The sequence below is a fragment of the Atractosteus spatula genome, chromosome 3 (genome assembly GCF_055471065.1).
Source record: "Atractosteus spatula isolate fAtrSpa1 chromosome 3, fAtrSpa1.hap1, whole genome shotgun sequence".
Classification (NCBI taxonomy): Eukaryota; Metazoa; Chordata; class Actinopteri; order Semionotiformes; family Lepisosteidae; genus Atractosteus; species Atractosteus spatula.
Window position 1 is genome coordinate 71,873,649 of NC_142708.1, and position 17,840 is coordinate 71,891,488.

Sequence of the window (17,840 nt, forward strand, 5' to 3'; positions counted from 1 at the left end):
GCGGTTTCATTTCGTCTTTAGAAAAGGAGTGTAGTTCATTTCGAGTCCCCCCCCTCCCGAACCGTTCGATATTTAAGACGACATTGATCAGTGCAGCCCAAGATACAGAGGGGAGTCGTGAAAACGTACGAAGATAAAAAAAACCCGCCTCTCACACGTACACGATCAGTCTCGTTCGCCGCCGCCGCCGCCGCCGGACCGCGGGAGGTGCGCGAGCCCCCCCCGCCGCCGCCACCACACTGCCCGCGCGAGCCGGGCGCGCGCGCGCCTGCCTGTCCGCCCTGCGGAGAGATCATCGTGAACGATAAAGACCAAATCAGAACCAACTCCACCCTCACGTCCATGTCAAAGTTTCCCGACGGTGAGGATAGCGCAATCAATAACACAACCTGACGTGCGAGACGTTACTGTGCAACATAAATAAATCTCCGTACTGTATGATCAAAGCCATTGCGTTTACAGGTCGGGAGATACAGCACGAGAGCGGTGTCGTGCTGAGAGTCGCTGCCTCACAGGACCCCGGTTCTGGGTTCGAATCTGGCCCTCAGGGCGTTCTGTGAGGAGTTTGCATGTTCTTCCCGCGCTCGCCTGGCTTTCCTCTCGGGATTCCGCTTTCCTCCCTCATCCTAAAGACAGGGCTGTTGCTTAACTCCACGCTTGTACGCCCTGCCGTGAGCCTGGTACTCAAGCCCGTACTGGACGAGGGGTTTTTGACAGCGCAGGGAAGAGCAGCGGTTCCCGAGCCTGCGAGTCAAGAAGCGACAAGACGGTTCACTCTCAAGGCTGTGTTACCTACCGGACGTGTGCTGGAGGGACGGCAGCCTAAGCAAGTTTTAAAACCCGGTGGGGAAAACGGTGTATTCATGGCTTCTAAAGCGTGGACAACCACGCCTGTAATAGAGACGACCTTCCCTGTCCAGGCAGGGTGCTGGTTCACCGACGCTCGGTGCCACGGAGAGCAGAGAGCGAGCAGCGACTCCAGCCACCGAGAGCAGCGAACAGCCGGAGAGTTTGTCGCCGACATACCAGCCGCTGTACAGAGAGCGGGGCTTTCCCAGGGCTCCTGGAGCACGCTGGCTGTGCACGACCGCCGTGTCTGTGGTCTATTCTCTTTCTCTGCTGTGTCGCCTACACCCGTGTTTTGCTGGAACGAAGCCCGTCTCCTAAGATCATGAGGGACCGAATGACTTGGAATCGCTGGAGATCCTGGCTTTTACGGCGTAAAAAAATGGCGCCTTCTTTGCAAAACCCGCTTTCATAAAACGATCACTATTAATCATACCCACATCTCGCTCTACACGTCCACAGTTATAATACGTGATGCAACAATAATGCACGTTTCTCGTGGGTTTATTATATTTTAAGAACACACAGGAATTGCACGTTTCTCATAAATTAAAAAAAGTGCAGCTCTTTCTGGTGGAGACCGCGCCTGCACGCAGGAGCCCTCTGGTGGCCGCACAAGCTCAGTCCCACCGGCTCGCTCAGCGTTAAACCTCGATTAACACTTAACCTGCGCCGTAGTTGTGTCAGGCGTGGTAAAACACGAATAATACGCATTTACCCGAACACAAAATGTCGGACTAACATTGTGTGATAACTGTTGTATATTATTGAGTATCACGCTACATCGAGAGGGATAAACGCAATAAGACACAGCATTCGATTAAAAAAACATTTCAAGAAAGCACTCCAAACAGGTCTTAATCAATATCTAAAACACAGGCTTCGAGAACAGATTTCTGGACAGGAGTTGCATACCAACTCGATTCAGATATGTTTCAGAGTTTTAGAAGTTCAGCAATTGTGGTTAATTCCATGCTGAATGGAAAGAGACACAACGTTGTCAGATGTCAGATCACTTTATTAACCCTATACAATTTCTTGCATTAGGAATGTGTCTTTTCGCAGACCCCAGCTTGCTCTCCATGAGACACAGACAGGGAGAGAAGCTGGGGGTCAGAGCGCAGGGTCAGCCATTGCTCGGGGGCACTACGGAGTAGGATTCCTCTGCCGGCCGCGGGATACGAACCGGCAAACCTTCCAGCCACAGAGCTACCGCACCGCCCCGGCACGTTTCGGCTTCTTCAGGTGTCCAGGGTTCAGGAGAAGGCTCCACAGCCGAAACGTTTCGTCTCTTTTCTTTTCAGCGTGGAATAAACTTACCTGTTCCCTTGCAGCCTACGCACTCTGACACAGCTACCTGCTTGAACGTATTGAACAAATATTTTAACTTCTCGCATCTATTTAAAATAAGCTTACGGGCGCGGAAGACCCAGCACCTGCGCTACTCGTCTACAAGAGCCTGCAACTGCTCGAGATTGTATCGGAACAGACTACTCTACAAAAGGGAGTCTTTTTTCAACAGGGCTTAGCTGGATGGAAGAGCCCACCCCAAGCTTGTTTACCTGTTGTCCAAACAGGCGCAACCTGAGAGGAAGCCGCTGCTTCTGAATGACTCTGCGGCTCAGTGATCCCCCTGGCGGCCACACCCTGTCACTGCTCCACAGACCTGTCGTCACTGAAGCTCTTGCAGAAGCGGCCGTCTCACCGGGGCTGCCGTCCAAGCGTGACGCAATACACAACCCCAGCCGAGGCCCGAGACTCCAGAGGAAGAAGGCACCTCTTTTCGTAGGAGGGTGACAGGAACAAGCTGCCCAGCCACCCAGCAGTTGCAGACTCTCTGGGTTCCTTCAAGATGAGGGCCGGACCACAATCCTCGCATGTGCGAGCAAGTGGCTGCACTTTCCTCGTGTCCCCGAGGTGCTGCAGGCACTGCACAGCCCATGCAGTAACTCATGCAGTATAATATTTGCTCTAGAACCCGGCCATGCTGAGTTCAACAGTAAATAAGCCATCGCCTGCAACACCGCCTTGGCCACCATGACCTGCAGCCAACACCTTTCCGTCTCTGTGAGCATCTGCTTCAGGCCCTACACGGAGTGTGCAAGGGCCCACATCAACACTGCTGTGCTGCAGCTAGTTCCCCCATGTGCCTGGCATTGTCACAGGTCATGCACCCCCAGCTTGGAGCCCACACTGAGCACTGTGGATGATGAAGAGATACCAGCCCCCAGCGCCCTATGTCCAGGCTGTGCACCAGGCTACGCTGCTGCTATAGAAACGCCAAGTCCCAGCAACAACTACAGGCTGGACTTTCCCAGCATTAAGGAAGCAGATTCAAGTGGAAACGATTAGACCAAGACCCCCCCCCTAGTGTGAAGCCTTACTGCTGATCTCATCCATCCATCACAGAATGGCAGCGCAGCAGACACAGAGAATCTCGCTCAAGTAACATGTCAGTAACCGGATGCAAACTGCTCTCATGTCCAACCACCAGGGTCAGGGGTACCAGGTGTAGCTCAGACAGAGCCCAGTAACAACACAGCAATGCTACCTTTGGGAATCCAGTGTATTTGTGGCAATCAACCTGAGGACAGACTCTGAGACAATATCTTCACAGACCCTGACAGTTGACATGGTCATATCCCCACAAGGCAAAAGCCTTTTTTATAAGCCACATGGCCTGTTCTTTAAAATGCAGCAGTCTACAAAGTCCACTTCTGTGTGGAGGTCCACTGAGGGCTGTTTGAAATGTCAATAAAATGTCAATTTGAGTCCAGTGGCAATTTTTCACTAAGACAGCAACAGCCCAGGCATAAATCTGTATGTATGCGTGTGTGTGTGTAAGTACGTGCCTGTATATGTACACAACTATGCGTTTGTGTGCATGCATGCAAATATTCACGTCCGAGTGTGCATGCAAGCCCGTGTGAGAGAAGGTGTTTGTCTGCATCATGCACTTCTTCAGGAACAGACCAGACAGCTGCTCAGGTGTTTGCAGTACAGCAGAAGCAGCTTTATAGTGAAGAGTACAGAACAGATCCAAGTTCCAGCTTCAACGTTTGCATGTTTGTATGGGGGCAAAAAACAGCAGAAAACAACAAAAAAATGTAAACGCTTGGTCCAAGTTTCTCCCTCCCCCCTACCCCCAAAGACATGGCAGGAATGAGCATTTTGACTTTAATTTATTTTATTTAAACCTCGAGGATGAAAACTCCCCCCCACCCCCCTCCATAGTCCTTGTGTGCAGACCTCAGTGATAATAGAATATATATAGAATATAATGAACTGAAAATCATTTGCATAGATTAGAAACAGTAATTTCTTTCCTTATATTAAGACAATATGGAATGTTTCTTTTAATAAGAGTCTCCAGCTCTGCTCGCACTCCCCGTGCAGAGCGAGAGAGCGAGAGAGAGAGAGGGGGAGGAGGGAAAGACAGACAAGACACTCCTGTCCTGGAAGAGCTGCAGAGGGGAGCCCGGCCACGCCTTCTCCCTCGCCAGGGTCTGGCACAGCCCCGCCATTTCTTTTAACTCGTTTTGAGCAAAAGACGTTGTTGACTGGGGGGGGGGGGGAGGGGGAAATAAAGCCCAGGAGCGGCCAGGCTACAGCCAGCGCACTGGTCGCCTGGGCGAGGAGGCCGGCGCGCTGGTCGCCTGGGCGAGGAGGCCGGCGCGCTGGTCGCCTGGGCGAGGACGCCGAGGTCACCCTGCAGCCAGGGACCCTTTGCATTGGCGGTGGCCAGGCTAAAGGCCGATGTGTCCCCTGCGAGCGTCCCGGGGCTGGAGTTAGCGAGGCACCAGCCTAGAGACTGAGCTCCCCCGGGGACTCGCAGGAGACAGGCAACAGCCCGTTAATCTGTCAGGCAGAGGGGGACCCTGGCCGGAGCCTTCGACAACCAGAGCGTTCTCGCCCCGATCGCGGGGCCTGCTCTTCTGTCTTCCCTCCCCCCTGGGTCTCTCCACGACTTCCCTGCGCCTCCTGTCCGTCACCCTGCTGATAAAGGAGTCAGAACCACTCCAGGCAGAGAGCAATCTCTCTCTCCCACTCTCTCGTTGTACTGTGCTTTTCTCTAATAACCCCACCCGAAAACAACACCCCGTCCCTGCCCTGTCCCGACCTTTCAAAAATATAGCATCATGCTAGCTGGATAGTAAGAGACCCCCCCCCCCACCCCCCTCCCTCCCTCCCTCCCGCTCCCCCCATTCTTCTTCCCAAGCGACATAATCCTCCTCTCGCTCCTCCCCTCCCTGGAGGGGTCAGAAGTGAGGGTTCAGAGGTCACTCTCGCCGTACAAGGCAGTGGAGAAGGACATGTAGTCGAGGGCACCGGGGATGGCATCGGGGCCCATGTAGGGCGCCATGCGGGCGATGCAGTATTCCGCCTGGTCTGGGGGCAGCTCCCGGCGCAGCTCCTCTGCCGTGATGTAGTTCTACGAGAGAGATGCAGATGGTTGCGTTAGCGTTATCAGTGAGTCCGTTTCAGCATATGAGCAAGTGATGAGTGAATCAATGTGTTGGCGCACAAGTGCTGGGCTCAGCACGCTCGTGAGTCAGTGAATCAGCTATTAGGACTCACTACGTCCGTGTCACCATTGCATCAGGACACCAGTATGTCCAATACTGCCTCAGCTTGTCAGTATGTTAATGCTTCAGTGTATCAGCAGATGAGTAGAGCATCAGGGCGCTGGTGCAGCAGTGTGCGACTGTCAGTAAACCAGGTCAGTAGGGTGTCAGAGCACTGGTGCAGCAGTGTGCGAATGTCAGTACAGTGTCACAGCGCTGGTGCAGCAGTGAGTGTCAGTACCCCAGGTCAGTAGAGTGTCAGAGCACTGGTGCAGCAGTGAGTGTCAGTACCCCAGGTCAGTAGAGTGTCAGAGCACTGGTGCAGCAGTGAATGTCAGTACCCCAGGTCAGTAGAGTGTCACAGCGCTGGTGCAGCAGTGAGTGTCAGTACCCCAGGTCAATAGAGTGTCACAGCGCTGGTGCAGCAGTGAGTGTCAGTACCCCAGGTCAGTAGAGTGTCAGAGCACTGGTGCAGCAGTGTGTGAGTTTTAGTACCCCAGGTCAGTAGAGTGTCAGAGCACTGGTGCAGCAGTGTGTGACTGACAGTACGGCAGGTCAGTAGAGCATCAGAGCACTGGTGCAACACTGTGCGAGTGTCAGTACATCAGCGGACGTGTGCATCCAGGTACCAGCGTGACTCTCACCTTGTCCCCAGCCAAGATCTTGAAGGAAGCGATGACCTGGTCAGCTGTATCAGTGTCAGTTGTCTCTCGGGACATGAAGTCGATGAAGGCCTGGAAGGTCACCACCCCGCTGTTGTTGGGGTCCACGATGCCCATGATGCGTACAAACTCAGCGTCACCCTGGGACAGGAGTGTGGGTTTAGAAGTCGAGTTCAGAAACACGGTTTATCTGTTGTACTGACCCCTTGATCTCAGGGGTGCCTCGTACATTTAAGAACTGTTGCTGCATTAGTTTAATTTAATGTTGCTACATTAGATGCATGTTCAGGCACAGATCTCAGCTGATTAGTCAAACAGTATTCTTACTAGCACAACTGCTCATAATCACAGGGCGGGGAAAGCAGTCAAGAGACTCCAAGTGCGTGTCAGGTTAACCCGTTTTGGGTTTTACCCGATGCAAATGGCCTCTGTCTTTCTGTTTAGAAGACGACACCAAAGCCATTTGGATTTCACAGCAAGCTCAGCGAGGAAGGCAGGCATACCAGGCTGTATCCCGTGGAAATTAGGAGCGCGCGGAAATCATCCGAATCCATCATTCCTGTGCGCTTCTGTCCCAAAGAGAGAGGAGCAGCAGAGGACGACGAGGGGGCAGGAAGAGAGACTCCGGAAGGAGGGAGATTTCGAAGAAGGGCAGGAGGAAAAGCAGAGAGGAGGAGGGCAGGGAGGCAGGAGGAGAGAGCAGTGAGGATGAAGAGAGAGGAGATCAATGGACAGGGAGGAGGAGAGAGGGGACAGCAGGAAGGGAAGAGCAGCAGGTGGGTCACAACACAGGACAAAAAAAGAACAAGAAAAGCAGAGAGAAGTTAAAAGACATAAAAAAAAAATGCAGCAGAGCTCAGGGGCAGCAGGGCCAGACTGAGGCAGCGCAGCAGAAGACAGGGAAGGGTATCCAGAGCCAGAACCCAGAGCAGGAGGGGGAGGCAGAGAGCAAGAGAGAGTCGGTGTGCCGTTTGTCACTGTACATGCCTTGGAGCTCCAGCCCCTGAGAGAACAAAAACACGCAGGGCCGAACTACGGTCTATGAGGTGTTTGTGCCTGCTCCGTTGTGTGCCTGGTGTATTCGCTATTTTGCCACGGGCACCCGGCAAAAGTACCCCCCCCACTTCTCTCTCACTCCCATGCCCTCCCTCAGCAGCTCCGCTGCACCCTATTGTACCTGTCTGTCGTTCTCCACGTCGTATCCCAGGCTGATGAGACAGGGCTTGAACTCCTCCGCCATCAACGCGCCACTGTGATCCTTGGGGGCAGGGAAGGCAGGCCAATCGCAGGGCAGAAGGAGGGTGGAGGGTGGAGGCGTGGGCGGATGGTCAGGTGATGAGCCCGATGAGAGGGGAGGGGTGACATGCGGACATGAGGGTGAGACACAAAACATGTCAGCTGTTCCTCCCCGACACACACACACACACACACCAGATTAAAATGAGCACAGATGAAGACAGAACCCCTGTGGCCCTTCAGTCTGCAGACTGCAGGATGGATGACAGGGGGGGGGGGGGGGGGGGGGGGGGGCAGGGGAAAGGAGACCTCTCGTTCGGCTGATCCGCTGGATCTCATCCAGCTGCAGATAATAATCTGGCTCCATCCTTCACCTCTGAACTCTCCCCTTGGCTCCGGTCCTGCGCTCACTGTAACCAGGACTGAACCTCGGACTCCTGGTGACCGAGCCTTTCCTGTCGCTGCTCCAGTGTTCCGGAACGACCTTTTTCCAACTCTCCAAGAGAGAGATTCTCACCTTTTCACTAGGGTCTAGGGTCTGACTGCCCTACAGTTTACCCCATATGTTCTTCATCATCATCGTCATCATCATCAACAACAACAATAATGGAAACCTCTGAAGCGCTAAAGGGCACAGGAAGCCCCAGCCGCAGATCAGAAGAGACTCAGCTACACAACGGGCTGTTTAATCCCGATGCCAGCCAGGGCAGTGCCAGTGTCCAGCACCACACGAGTCAGGGCTGGAGAGCAGGATTCACAGGAACAGCTGTGCTCTTCATGAACACTGATACACTGATTAACAGATGCAGATCGTGCGAAAAGCCACAGCCGCTCAAGAGACATGCTGTAGCTGTCGTGTAAAAACACCTCGATTCAGCTGGCCCCCGCCACACTAAAACCCCCTTTCGTCCAAACACGGGGGCATTTCTCATGTTTCATCACAAGAAGACCCGCGTGTTGCGGCCTTGCAATATACCCAAGACCGCTAACTCAAGTATCTGCACCAAGCTGTGCTGCAGGCCGAAGGGCAGGGTACTCCAGCTACTGCCGTGTTTGTGCCTGCTCCAGGTTGAGCCCGGCATTGTGTCGCCTCTGTGTCCGGGCCTGACTGCGGGGAGACCGGCGAGGCCCGGGCCCGAACCCTCACCTTGTCGAAGTGGTTGAAAGAGGCACGGTACTCGTGCAGCTGCTCCTGGCTGATGCCCTTGGCGTCGCGGGTCAGGATCTGGTTCTCGATCTCGTTGATGGTGCGGGCGATGGTGGTCAGCAGCTGCTCCCAGCCCACGCGCAGATGCTGCACAGACAGAGGGAGACGGTCAGCCCTGCGCCTGATGTGCAGGGACTGCAACGGTGCAGACAAGAGGGGTACAGAGAGAGAGCTGGGGGTACAGTGTAAGAGGGGTCCAGAGAGAGACAGAGGGGTACAGTGTAAGAGGGGTCCAGAGAGAGAGAGACAGAGGGGTACAGTGTAAGAGGGGTACAGAGAGAGAGACTGAGGGGTACAGACAGAGAGCTGGGAATACAGAGAGAGAGTGAGGGGTACAGTGTAAGAGCTGGGGGTACAGAGAGAGAGAGAGGGGTACAGTGGAAGAGCTGGGGGTACAGAGAGGGACAGAGGGGTACAGTGAAAGAACTGGGGGTACAAAGAGGGACAGAGGGGTACAGTGAAAGAGCTGGGGGTACAGAGACAGCAGGGTACAGAGAAAGAGCTGAGGGTACAGAGACAGCAGGGTACAGAGAAAGAGCTGGGGGTACAGTGTAAGAGCTGGGGGTACAGAGATAGACAGGACCCTACCTCCATGGTGTAGGTGGTGTACTTGTTGTCGAAGATGAGTGCCTCCTGGATCTGCTGGTGGTCGCCCTCCAGCTGGTCGATGTTGGGTTTGTAGTCGATGATGCTCTGCTCGTACTGGCGCAGGTGCGTCAGCTGGTCCTCCAGCGTGCCGTTCATCTCGATCGATATCCGCCCAATCTCCTGCGCAGCGGGGAGCCAGGGGCACGAGTCACACTGGGCACGGGGGACCCCGGGAAGAGCAGGTGCACCACGCTGCTCGTGCGGAACGCCGCAGGGACGCTCGAGGGAAACCCAAGACCCCAACAGCCCCCCCCCCCCCCGTGGCATGGGTCCAGGAGGAACAAACCCTCTGTTGGACAGAACTCAACCCTTACTGTTCAGCACAACACCAGCAGAAGCAAAACTGATGACCCCCCTGGTGATTCCCCCCCCCCCCCATATCCCACAATCACCCCAGCCTGCAAGGAGGAGAGCGAAGGGGGGCCGACAGTCGGGGGCATGGCCAGGGTGGGGAGCAGACGGACTCTCACCTCCATCTTCGTCTGGATCCAAGGTCCCACCATGTTGGCCTGGTTGGCGAACTGACGGCGGAGGTGGTCGTTGGACTGTTGCCGTGACAACTCTTCCTGGAGCGCCTGGTCGCGCTGGGGCACCAGTTGCTGTACCTGCACCAGCCAGCAGGGGGGGGAGACAGCATCAGTACGTTTGCCCAGACAGAGACACAGACCAACACCCCGTGACTGACACTGCACCTCACAAGGCGGGGGACAGGCGGAATCTACAGCTGGCCAGCTGACGGACAGGAGGACGGGCGGACTCTACAGCCGGCCGATGGGCGGACAGGAGTACAGGCGGACTCTACAGCCGGCCGATGGGCGGACAGGAGGACAGGCGGACTCTACAGCCGGCCAGCTGACGGACAGGAGGACGGGCGGACTCTACAGCCGGCCAGCTGACGGACAGGAGGACGGGCGGACTCTACAGCCGGCCGATGGGCGGACAGGAGGACGGGCGGACTCTACAGCCGGCCGATGGGCGGACAGGAGGACGGGCGGACTCTACAGCCGGCCGACGGGCGGACAGGAGGACAGGCGGACTCTACAGCCGGCCGACGGCCGACTGACGGACAGGAGGACAGGCAGACTCTACAGCCGGCCGACTGATGGACAGGAAGACAGGCGGACTCTACAGCCGGCCCACGGGCGGTCCCCACCTTCTCCCACTGGCTGTTGATGGCCTGGGGGGTGATGGAGGTGTAGGGGTTGTTGCCGCTGAGCCGGATGTTGTTGTACTGGGCGATCTTCTGCACCTCGCTCTGGATGCCCTGGATGGACTCGCGCTCCTTATTGGCCTCGGGCAGCGTGGCCTTGAACTGCTCGTGGGCCGAGATCAGACCCTGGGGACAGGAGAGAGAACCGCAGAGTTCAACGACGACGGCCAGGATGTACCTGCACAACCTCCTTCCTCGTGGAGTTTTCAGCTGGAAAACCGGGGCTGCTTTTCACCATGAATGCTCTTCTTCAAGAAGCACCCCCAGACGCCCACAAATCCCTGCAACCTCCAATGGCCTGTTGCCCTCTCCAACCCCCACTCCAGCCCTCGAACCCCCTCCCCTCCCCACCTGGATCTCCTCAATGTTGTGGACGATGAACATGTCCTGCAGGTCCTCCATTGCCCCCTCCATCCAGTTGTTGAAGGGCGCCGCCCTCTTGGCGTACTCCAGGTACAGCTCGTCGATCGACTCCAGCTGCTTCTCTGTCCTCTGCCAGAGAGAAGCAAGGCGCAGGGGGGAAAGACTCCGTTAGCGACGCCCAGCGTTAGCCCCAGGAGCAACAGAGCGCAGGGATCCTCCAGGAGGCCTGGCCCTACCTCCAGAGACTCGCGGCGGCTCTGGGTGAGGGTGCCCAGCCGGTCCCACTGGTCGCAGATCTTCTGGCAGCGGGCGTTCACGCTGGGAGAGTCGTAGTAATCCAGCTCACTGAAGGAGGAGAGGGGCGCAGACGCACACCAGGAAGATGGAAGAAAAGGGGACTTGCTCAATTATACAAAAGACGTCAAAGTTAATTAAATGTGTGCCTACAACAGAACCCCAGACCCACTCTGACCAACGTGGCCCCCCGGATTTCTCGTGCCCCCCCACTCACTTGAGCTCCTGGGCGATGGCGGCGATCTGCTCCACTCTATCCTGGTGGGCGGCCAGGTCGCTCTCGAAGGCCTCGTGTTTCTTCAGCAGGGCCTTCACCTCCGAGAGAGAGGCCGTCTCATAGTCCTTCTGAGTCAACATGGCCTCCTTACCTGAGGGGCAGAGACAGGGGTCCGTCCACACGCTGACACTGCACTGAGCCGATATGTTGTATTATACTCTGACAACCACATACAGAATATATTTTTGCAGTACAGCACTACGGTTATTATGCATTATGGAGTATGTCAGTATCAGTGTTATTTCGGTGTGTATTCCAGTGCTTGCACACAGCACGACTCTCTGGTTCAATCTGCACCGGATCTGTAATCCACACCAGGGGGACAGCAGTGCAGGGGTGGCGGACAGGGTTCGAGAGCAGCGAGCGAGCCGCCGTACCGTCAGTCCAGCCCTCGTGGATGGCGGCCTTCTGCCTGAATTTCTCGGCCAGGTGGTCCAGCCTCTCCAGCCGGCGGATCTCGTTCAGCAGCCACTCCTCGTAGCCCTTCTCGGCATGCTCCAGGCTGTGCCAGGCGTTGTTGATGTCCTGGACACACGCACACGACAGAGGAGGGGGCATCAGCAGCTGCGCCCTCCAGCTCACACAACCGATCTGACTCGCGGGCATCACTGTCAGCCTGCACAGCCTTGACCAGCACATCGGAGAGGCCCGTGACACCCCCACCCCCCCGTGCTCCAGCCCCAGGCCTCAGACCGGCTCAGAGCCCATTCCACTCACACACCTCGGGGCTGTGGAGGCCGTAAACTTCGGGATTCCTTCTGCCCCATCTCTCCCTTTTTATAGCGCAGAATGAGATGGTCCGAACTGGGGCCTTTAGAAATACACACCTGATGGACACAAGGAGTGCCCAAAGCTCATGTGGTGCCCACCCCTTCGCACACACAGAAAAGAGATCAAAACAGGAGCGACCTCGAGACACAATACGAAGTACAAAGGGGAGCAGGTACCACATGGCACGTGGCCTAGCTCAGCCTGGTCTCCTTCGCAGGGCCTGATGCAGCTGCTCACACAGCAGACCAATGAGATGAAAGTCTCCGCGGGACGAAGGGGCAGTTAGGTGCTGCTCAGAGTGAGAAGGCCAGAGAGAGACCACACTGACCGCCAGCACAAGGATGTGCCTGACTACGCTTCTAACAGACCTTTTGCTCAGCTTCACGCCTCGTTTTCCTGAGAGCCGAGAGTGAAAAATAGCAAAGGAGAGGAATCGGGCCCACATCTTTTCTATCTGATGGAGAGACAGTGCTGCGTCCCAAAACGCAGCAAAGAAAAACAGCGTGCAGCCGAAGTGTGTGTGTGTGGGGGGGGGGGGGGGCTGAGTGTTAGCTTTCTGCAAGGCCAGAGCCCCAGGGGCAGCGGCGGGCTCGCTCACCGAGACCATCTTGCCCTCCGAGGGCATGAAGGCGGGCCGGTTGCTGAGGCGCAGCTTGGTCTGCAGGGTGTTGAAGTTGATCTCCAGCTGGCACTTCTCCTGCACCTTGGGCGGCTTGTGGACGCGCCGGTAGTCCCGGAAGTCCTCCAGCTTCTGCTGCATCTCGTGCATGGTGCGCTCCGGGGCCCGGTTCTCCAGCCAGGGGATGGTGCGGCGGATCCACTCCAGCAGCTGAGCGGGAGAGAGACGGGGGGGAGGGGTGGTTAAGTCCCTGCAGGGGCCGACACACGGACAGACGCAGACTGACGGCCAGACTCAAAGGCACGGGGCCACACGTGGAAATGCAAAGGGAGTTCAACATACAGAACAGGGAAAACGTTTACACAAAGAGTTGCAGAAGGCTGGAACGGGCGCCCGAGCCTGGTGGCTCTTTACGAAGTAGCTGGATGACACCAGCCAAAGAATGAGCCACCGAGCGGGCAAGGCGGGGCGGGCGAGCTCTCTGCTGCCGCCCTGCTGACGGTGCTGGGAGAGACGAACGAGAGACAGGCAGCTCTAGGGGCTGCTGGGAGACGGACACGGAGAGACGTGGGTACTTACGTCACTGGCCAGCTTCTCGTACTCCTCCATCAGGTGCTCGTTCTCCTGGTTGACCGCCAGCACCTTGCAGATGCGATTGGCTGCCGTCTCGGCCTGTCAGGGAGCACAGGTGTCAGCGCAGGGCGGGGCTGGGTTCCAGGCTGCGGGCTGCGAGGAATCCTCGGCAGCAGGCGGCTTTGGGATTTCCCAATGTAGCAGATTACTTTCCCTAGCAGAATATAGCCCGTGACTCCCCATGGAAGAGTCGGGGGGAAACTCAGGCACACTGCGGGAGAGCCGGCTGTCTGGAGGTTCAAGACTCCAGAGCCCCAGCGGCTCGTGGAGGCACAGGGCTGAGCCTCCACCAGGCTGCCACGGGCTTCATGCGTCAGCTCCTGCCTGCGTACAGCGTCACACTGTGCTGTGCAAATATAAAGGGGCCCCCCACCCAGTGACACGGGGGAGCCCCAGCAGCCCTGCGCCGCTGTCCAGGTAACGTGCGGGACGTCCGCCAGGCCGAGAGTGGTCTCGCGCGGCGGGCGCAGCTCGTTAGCAGCCGCGCGTGCAGACTGGCGCCGTGCCGAGGGACTGGGGTGGGGAACGATCTATCCTGCGCGCGGCTCGGCGTTCTCACCGCTGCCCCCACCTCAAAACATGAAATGCCCGAGGTGCCCACAGCAGACACGACTCCTGGGAGCGCTGGCGTCCCGGGCTGGGGGCTGGGGGGACGTGTGCCCGGAGAGCAGGACGAGCCTCTGGGCTCGTGTAGCTCAGACACCTTCCTATCTGCTGCTCCCAGAGGTGTGACGTACACAGGGGGGCGTTTTCCCAGTGTGTTTTTAAACTGGTTGTGCTGTACTGGGCAGCAGCTTTAACGCTGTGACGTTTTGACTGAAAGACACTGGGATAGTGCGACAGGTTTAAAGCAGCCCCAGTCTGCTGGAGGGATCTGTGCCCTAGACTGGAAAACCCAAGAACTAGGCACATCTTCAAGCACATCTCAATCCTGCAAGAGTGAGCAATTCAGAACTCGTCAGAAACCAACTGAAACAGAGCTTACTCACTTGTGTAAACTGCTCAGGAAGAGGAGGAGAGCGAGCGAGCGCAGGAGTGAGAGAGTGAGGAAGAGGAGGAGAGCGAGAGAGCAGGAGGAGGAGAGCGAGAGAGTGAGGAAGAGGAGGAGAGCGAGAGCGAGGCAGAGGAGGAGAGAGTGAGAGACTGAGGAAGAGGAGGAGAGTGAGCGCAGGAGAGAGAGAGCAAGAGCGCGGGAGAGTACCTTTCAGAGAGAGGAAGGAGGGGAGGAGGGAGAGATGGAGCGCCCCGACAGCAAGGAAGGAGGCGGCCGCCGAGGATGACAGAAGGGGAGAATCTGAGAGAGAGAGAGCAGGGAGTGAACGGCGACGGGCCCGGACCAGGACAGGCAGGGGGCAGGAAGGTCCAACAGCGGCTGCCGGGGAGCCAGCCGAGGAGAGATCGGGGCGCAGGACGCGGACAGAGCGGGGGGGACTGGGACTGCAGGGGGCGCAATCCCGAGCGGCGCAAGCTCTGCTCCAGTCAGCCGCAGGGCTCCTCAATTCAGCACCGAGGCCTCAGTTACGGCACACGGCCACTAGGGGGCGTCTCACAGGCCAGCGAGCAGGACCTTGGCACCATGTCTCCTCCGAAAACAGGGATCAGCAACTCAATTCGAGGTCACAACAGGAGCAATTGAACAGAACGATTCCTATCGAGAGGAGGCCACTCGGCCCAGCTAGGAACTCTAGTAGTAGCTGACTGATTGGCGTCAAGAGGTGGCAGTTCTTTACACAAAGGGTTGTGGGAGGATGGAACAAGCTATTCTGCCCTGTTGCTGTAGCCCATTCCCTGGCTGCCTCCAGCTGCAAGCTACCAAACAGGCTGAGCGGTCTCCTCTCGGCTACGCTTTGCCCTCTCGTCCGGGCCAGCTGGCCTGCCGTCCCGAGCAGAGACGGGCAGCAGAAGGGAGCAGAGCTGGCCCGGTGCCGCCGGCGGGGCGCGCGTTTGCGAGAGTGCGCGTGCGCGAGAGAGCTGCCGGCCGGGGGAGGTCCCCCCTCCCCCACCACCATCCTTGGGGTTCCCCGCGGCTCATAGCTCACCTTCTGAGCCCCCGAGAAGGCGTGATAGAAGCAGGAGACGTAGGTCATGATGGCCTTCTCGTCAGGCCGCAGCGTGCCCACGATGTCTGCCAGCGAGGAAGCGTGTGAGCGGGGGGGGCGGGGGGGGGGAGTTGGGGGGGAGATGGGAGGGGGAGGAGAGAGAGAGAAAGCAGTGAAGCCCAGGCCACCCCAGACCCCAGAGAGCGCCTGTGTGGGAGGAGATCCGGCCGCGCCAGCTGAAATCCAGTGGGAAAACACCCAGGAACGACAGGGAAACACCCCGGTCACTGCTGCGCTCCCTGCAGACGGCCAAGGTCCGAGAAGCGTGCGCACGAGCACTCCCGAACAAGATCTTACTGGCAACAAATACTGCAGACCTGCGTCTTACTCCGAGCCCAAAATAACGCAAATACTGCCTTTCTGCATAAACGTCTACATCAGGCCCTGCGTGACATGCTAGGCCAACCTACGCTGGATACTTCTGTGCTTGTGCCAGCTCTGTTTTGAGCCACGTGATGTGTCACTGTGCCATTCGGGGTTTTACCAGCAGTAGGGCTCCTGGTCCCAGCTCCTGGGGCTGGCTGCGTTCATGCAACTTTACCAGGAATACACTTGCACCAAAAGACGTGCAAGGCCAAAATCACAACAATTGTAACAATTTGTAAAACCGAGGACAGTTATAGCTAGAGTTTACAGCCTGCTGCTACTCCTTAAAACTTGCCCCTCACTCCCGGTAATTACAATTCTTTCGCAGTAATCAAACACGGTCAAATAAATCCTAATTCTCCACAAGGGCCATCACACTGGCTGGAAGAGAAAAATACAAACTGAAGTCTCCTTGGTAGCATAAAGGCCTCTGTGCCACACTGAAGGCCACCGCTGAGCAAAGAGCCTGCCCTCTTAAAGGGATCGCCAGAGAGCCTGCCCTCTTAAAGGGATGCAAAGGAACAAGTAACAGGTTTATTCCATGCTGTAAAAGATTTCAGCACGGAATAAACCTATTACTTGTTCCTTTGCAGCCTACGCATGCTGACGCAGCTCCCCACCTGAACTCTTAAAGGGATCGCCAGAGAGCCTGCCCTCTTAAAGGGATTGCCAGACTGCACCTTAAAGGGGCGGCTGCACATTAAAGGCCTGATCTCATGATCTCACTCGGGAGCCGTGACTGTTGAAGACAGTTGAAATGGCATCAAACCTGTTTTGCTCGACCGTCGAAGGCTGCCCGGCCAGCTTCCTGAGAAGGAGTTAAGCACACCGACAGCGTGCTCACTGTGCAGTGAACTGTGCCCCCCCCCGAGACCCATTTAAACAAGAAAGCAGCGGGTGAGATTTTCCAGTCGGAGAGGGCGGGGGCGCAGAGGTAAACAAGTCTCCTTTGGGAGCACTGGAGCCAGCGTGGGAGCAAAGCACCGTCGCCACACTAATAAGACGTACAAGCAGGAAAAGCAGGCTGAGAGGCCTCCCCGTATAACCAGAGCCGATCGGGGCAGACCACCGCACCCGGAGGAGCAGGGAGTATTTGTTGCCAGATAAGTTTCCTGGTCCCTGTGCTGCACACGTTTCCAGACCTCTGACCCCCTGACCCCTGACCTGCGGGCTGGCTGGACCGACTGAGGTGACTCCTGAGAAAAATCCATTCCCCCTCCCCCCGAGCATTTTCTGGGTTTGTGATAAATGCTCCCCCAAACTGTTCTTCCAGCGAGCATCAGGGAGTGGGTCACGCCTGGAGTCGCACCCAACAGGTCCCTCAGTCCCAGGAGCCTCGGCTCGCAGGGGAGCCGGGCCAGCACAGCCCGCTGGGAAGAGCGCAGAGTGACGCCAGGATGTTTCCTGTGCCGGAGGAGAAAGCCATGCACAGAGATTCTGCCAAGTGTTTTTGGGGTGCCGGGGTGAGGGAGGGTGTGGGGGGTGGGGGTGGTGTCACCCGCTCCCTCCACTTCCTTCCACCCCTAAAGTCCCGTAAATAGCGGGGTACCTTCTGAGCTCCAGAGAAGGCATGGTAGAAACTGGACACATAGGTCATAATGGCTTTCTCATCGGGGCGAGCCGTGTTCACAATGTCTGTAGGGAAACCACAGTTACACACAGGAATGCACACCGGTCAGCGCGCACACACACACATACACACACACAGCTCTGCTGCAGGATGGCCTAGCATGGTCCCCGCCCACGATACGACACCCACACACCACACAGGACTGGAGATTGTTCATATCAAGTCAAACACTGATGGGCGATTTCCTGAACAGAACTCATGTCAAAACAACTTCTGTGTTTGAACTGAACAGACCCTGCTTCACGACAGCAGCGGCTCCTCCTGCCCCAGTGCAGTCGGAGGGGCATGAGTACGATACACACTTGCAGTCAGACACACGAGAGCCCTGGGAGAGACGGGCACACACACAGGCACAGCCGGGCACACGCACAGGCACAGCCACACACAGACGGGCACGGGCACAGGCACACACAG

At 57.0% G+C, this 17,840-nt stretch overlaps 1 protein-coding gene across 2 annotated transcripts in view; it reads right to left on the reverse strand.

Moving 5' to 3' along the window:
- Nucleotides 1–4,015: 4,015 nt before the first annotated feature.
- LOC148838660 (alpha-actinin-4) overlaps nucleotides 4,016–17,840 on the reverse strand; it is a 36,018-nt gene continuing 22,193 nt past the window's right edge. Inside the window, exons 8-21 of one of the 2 annotated variants that reach the window (XM_088911905.1) lie at nucleotides 17,346–17,431; nucleotides 13,278–13,370; nucleotides 12,678–12,908; nucleotides 11,686–11,833; nucleotides 11,249–11,399; nucleotides 10,974–11,082; nucleotides 10,726–10,866; nucleotides 10,318–10,500; nucleotides 9,635–9,769; nucleotides 9,105–9,284; nucleotides 8,457–8,603; nucleotides 7,251–7,331; nucleotides 6,056–6,214; nucleotides 4,016–5,278 (exon numbers count right to left, since the gene is read on the reverse strand). In XM_088911905.1, the coding sequence (XP_088768031.1) occupies nucleotides 5,120–5,278; nucleotides 6,056–6,214; nucleotides 7,251–7,331; nucleotides 8,457–8,603; nucleotides 9,105–9,284; nucleotides 9,635–9,769; nucleotides 10,318–10,500; nucleotides 10,726–10,866; nucleotides 10,974–11,082; nucleotides 11,249–11,399; nucleotides 11,686–11,833; nucleotides 12,678–12,908; nucleotides 13,278–13,370; nucleotides 17,346–17,431 (2,003 nt within the window). In that variant the 3' untranslated portion in view covers nucleotides 4,016–5,119. Of the gene's footprint in view, nucleotides 5,279–6,055; nucleotides 6,215–7,250; nucleotides 7,332–8,456; nucleotides 8,604–9,104; nucleotides 9,285–9,634; nucleotides 9,770–10,317; nucleotides 10,501–10,725; nucleotides 10,867–10,973; nucleotides 11,083–11,248; nucleotides 11,400–11,685; nucleotides 11,834–12,677; nucleotides 12,909–13,277; nucleotides 13,371–15,370; nucleotides 15,457–17,345; nucleotides 17,432–17,840 lie in introns of both variants that reach the window. The other variant, XM_088911906.1, reaches the window with a different exon arrangement.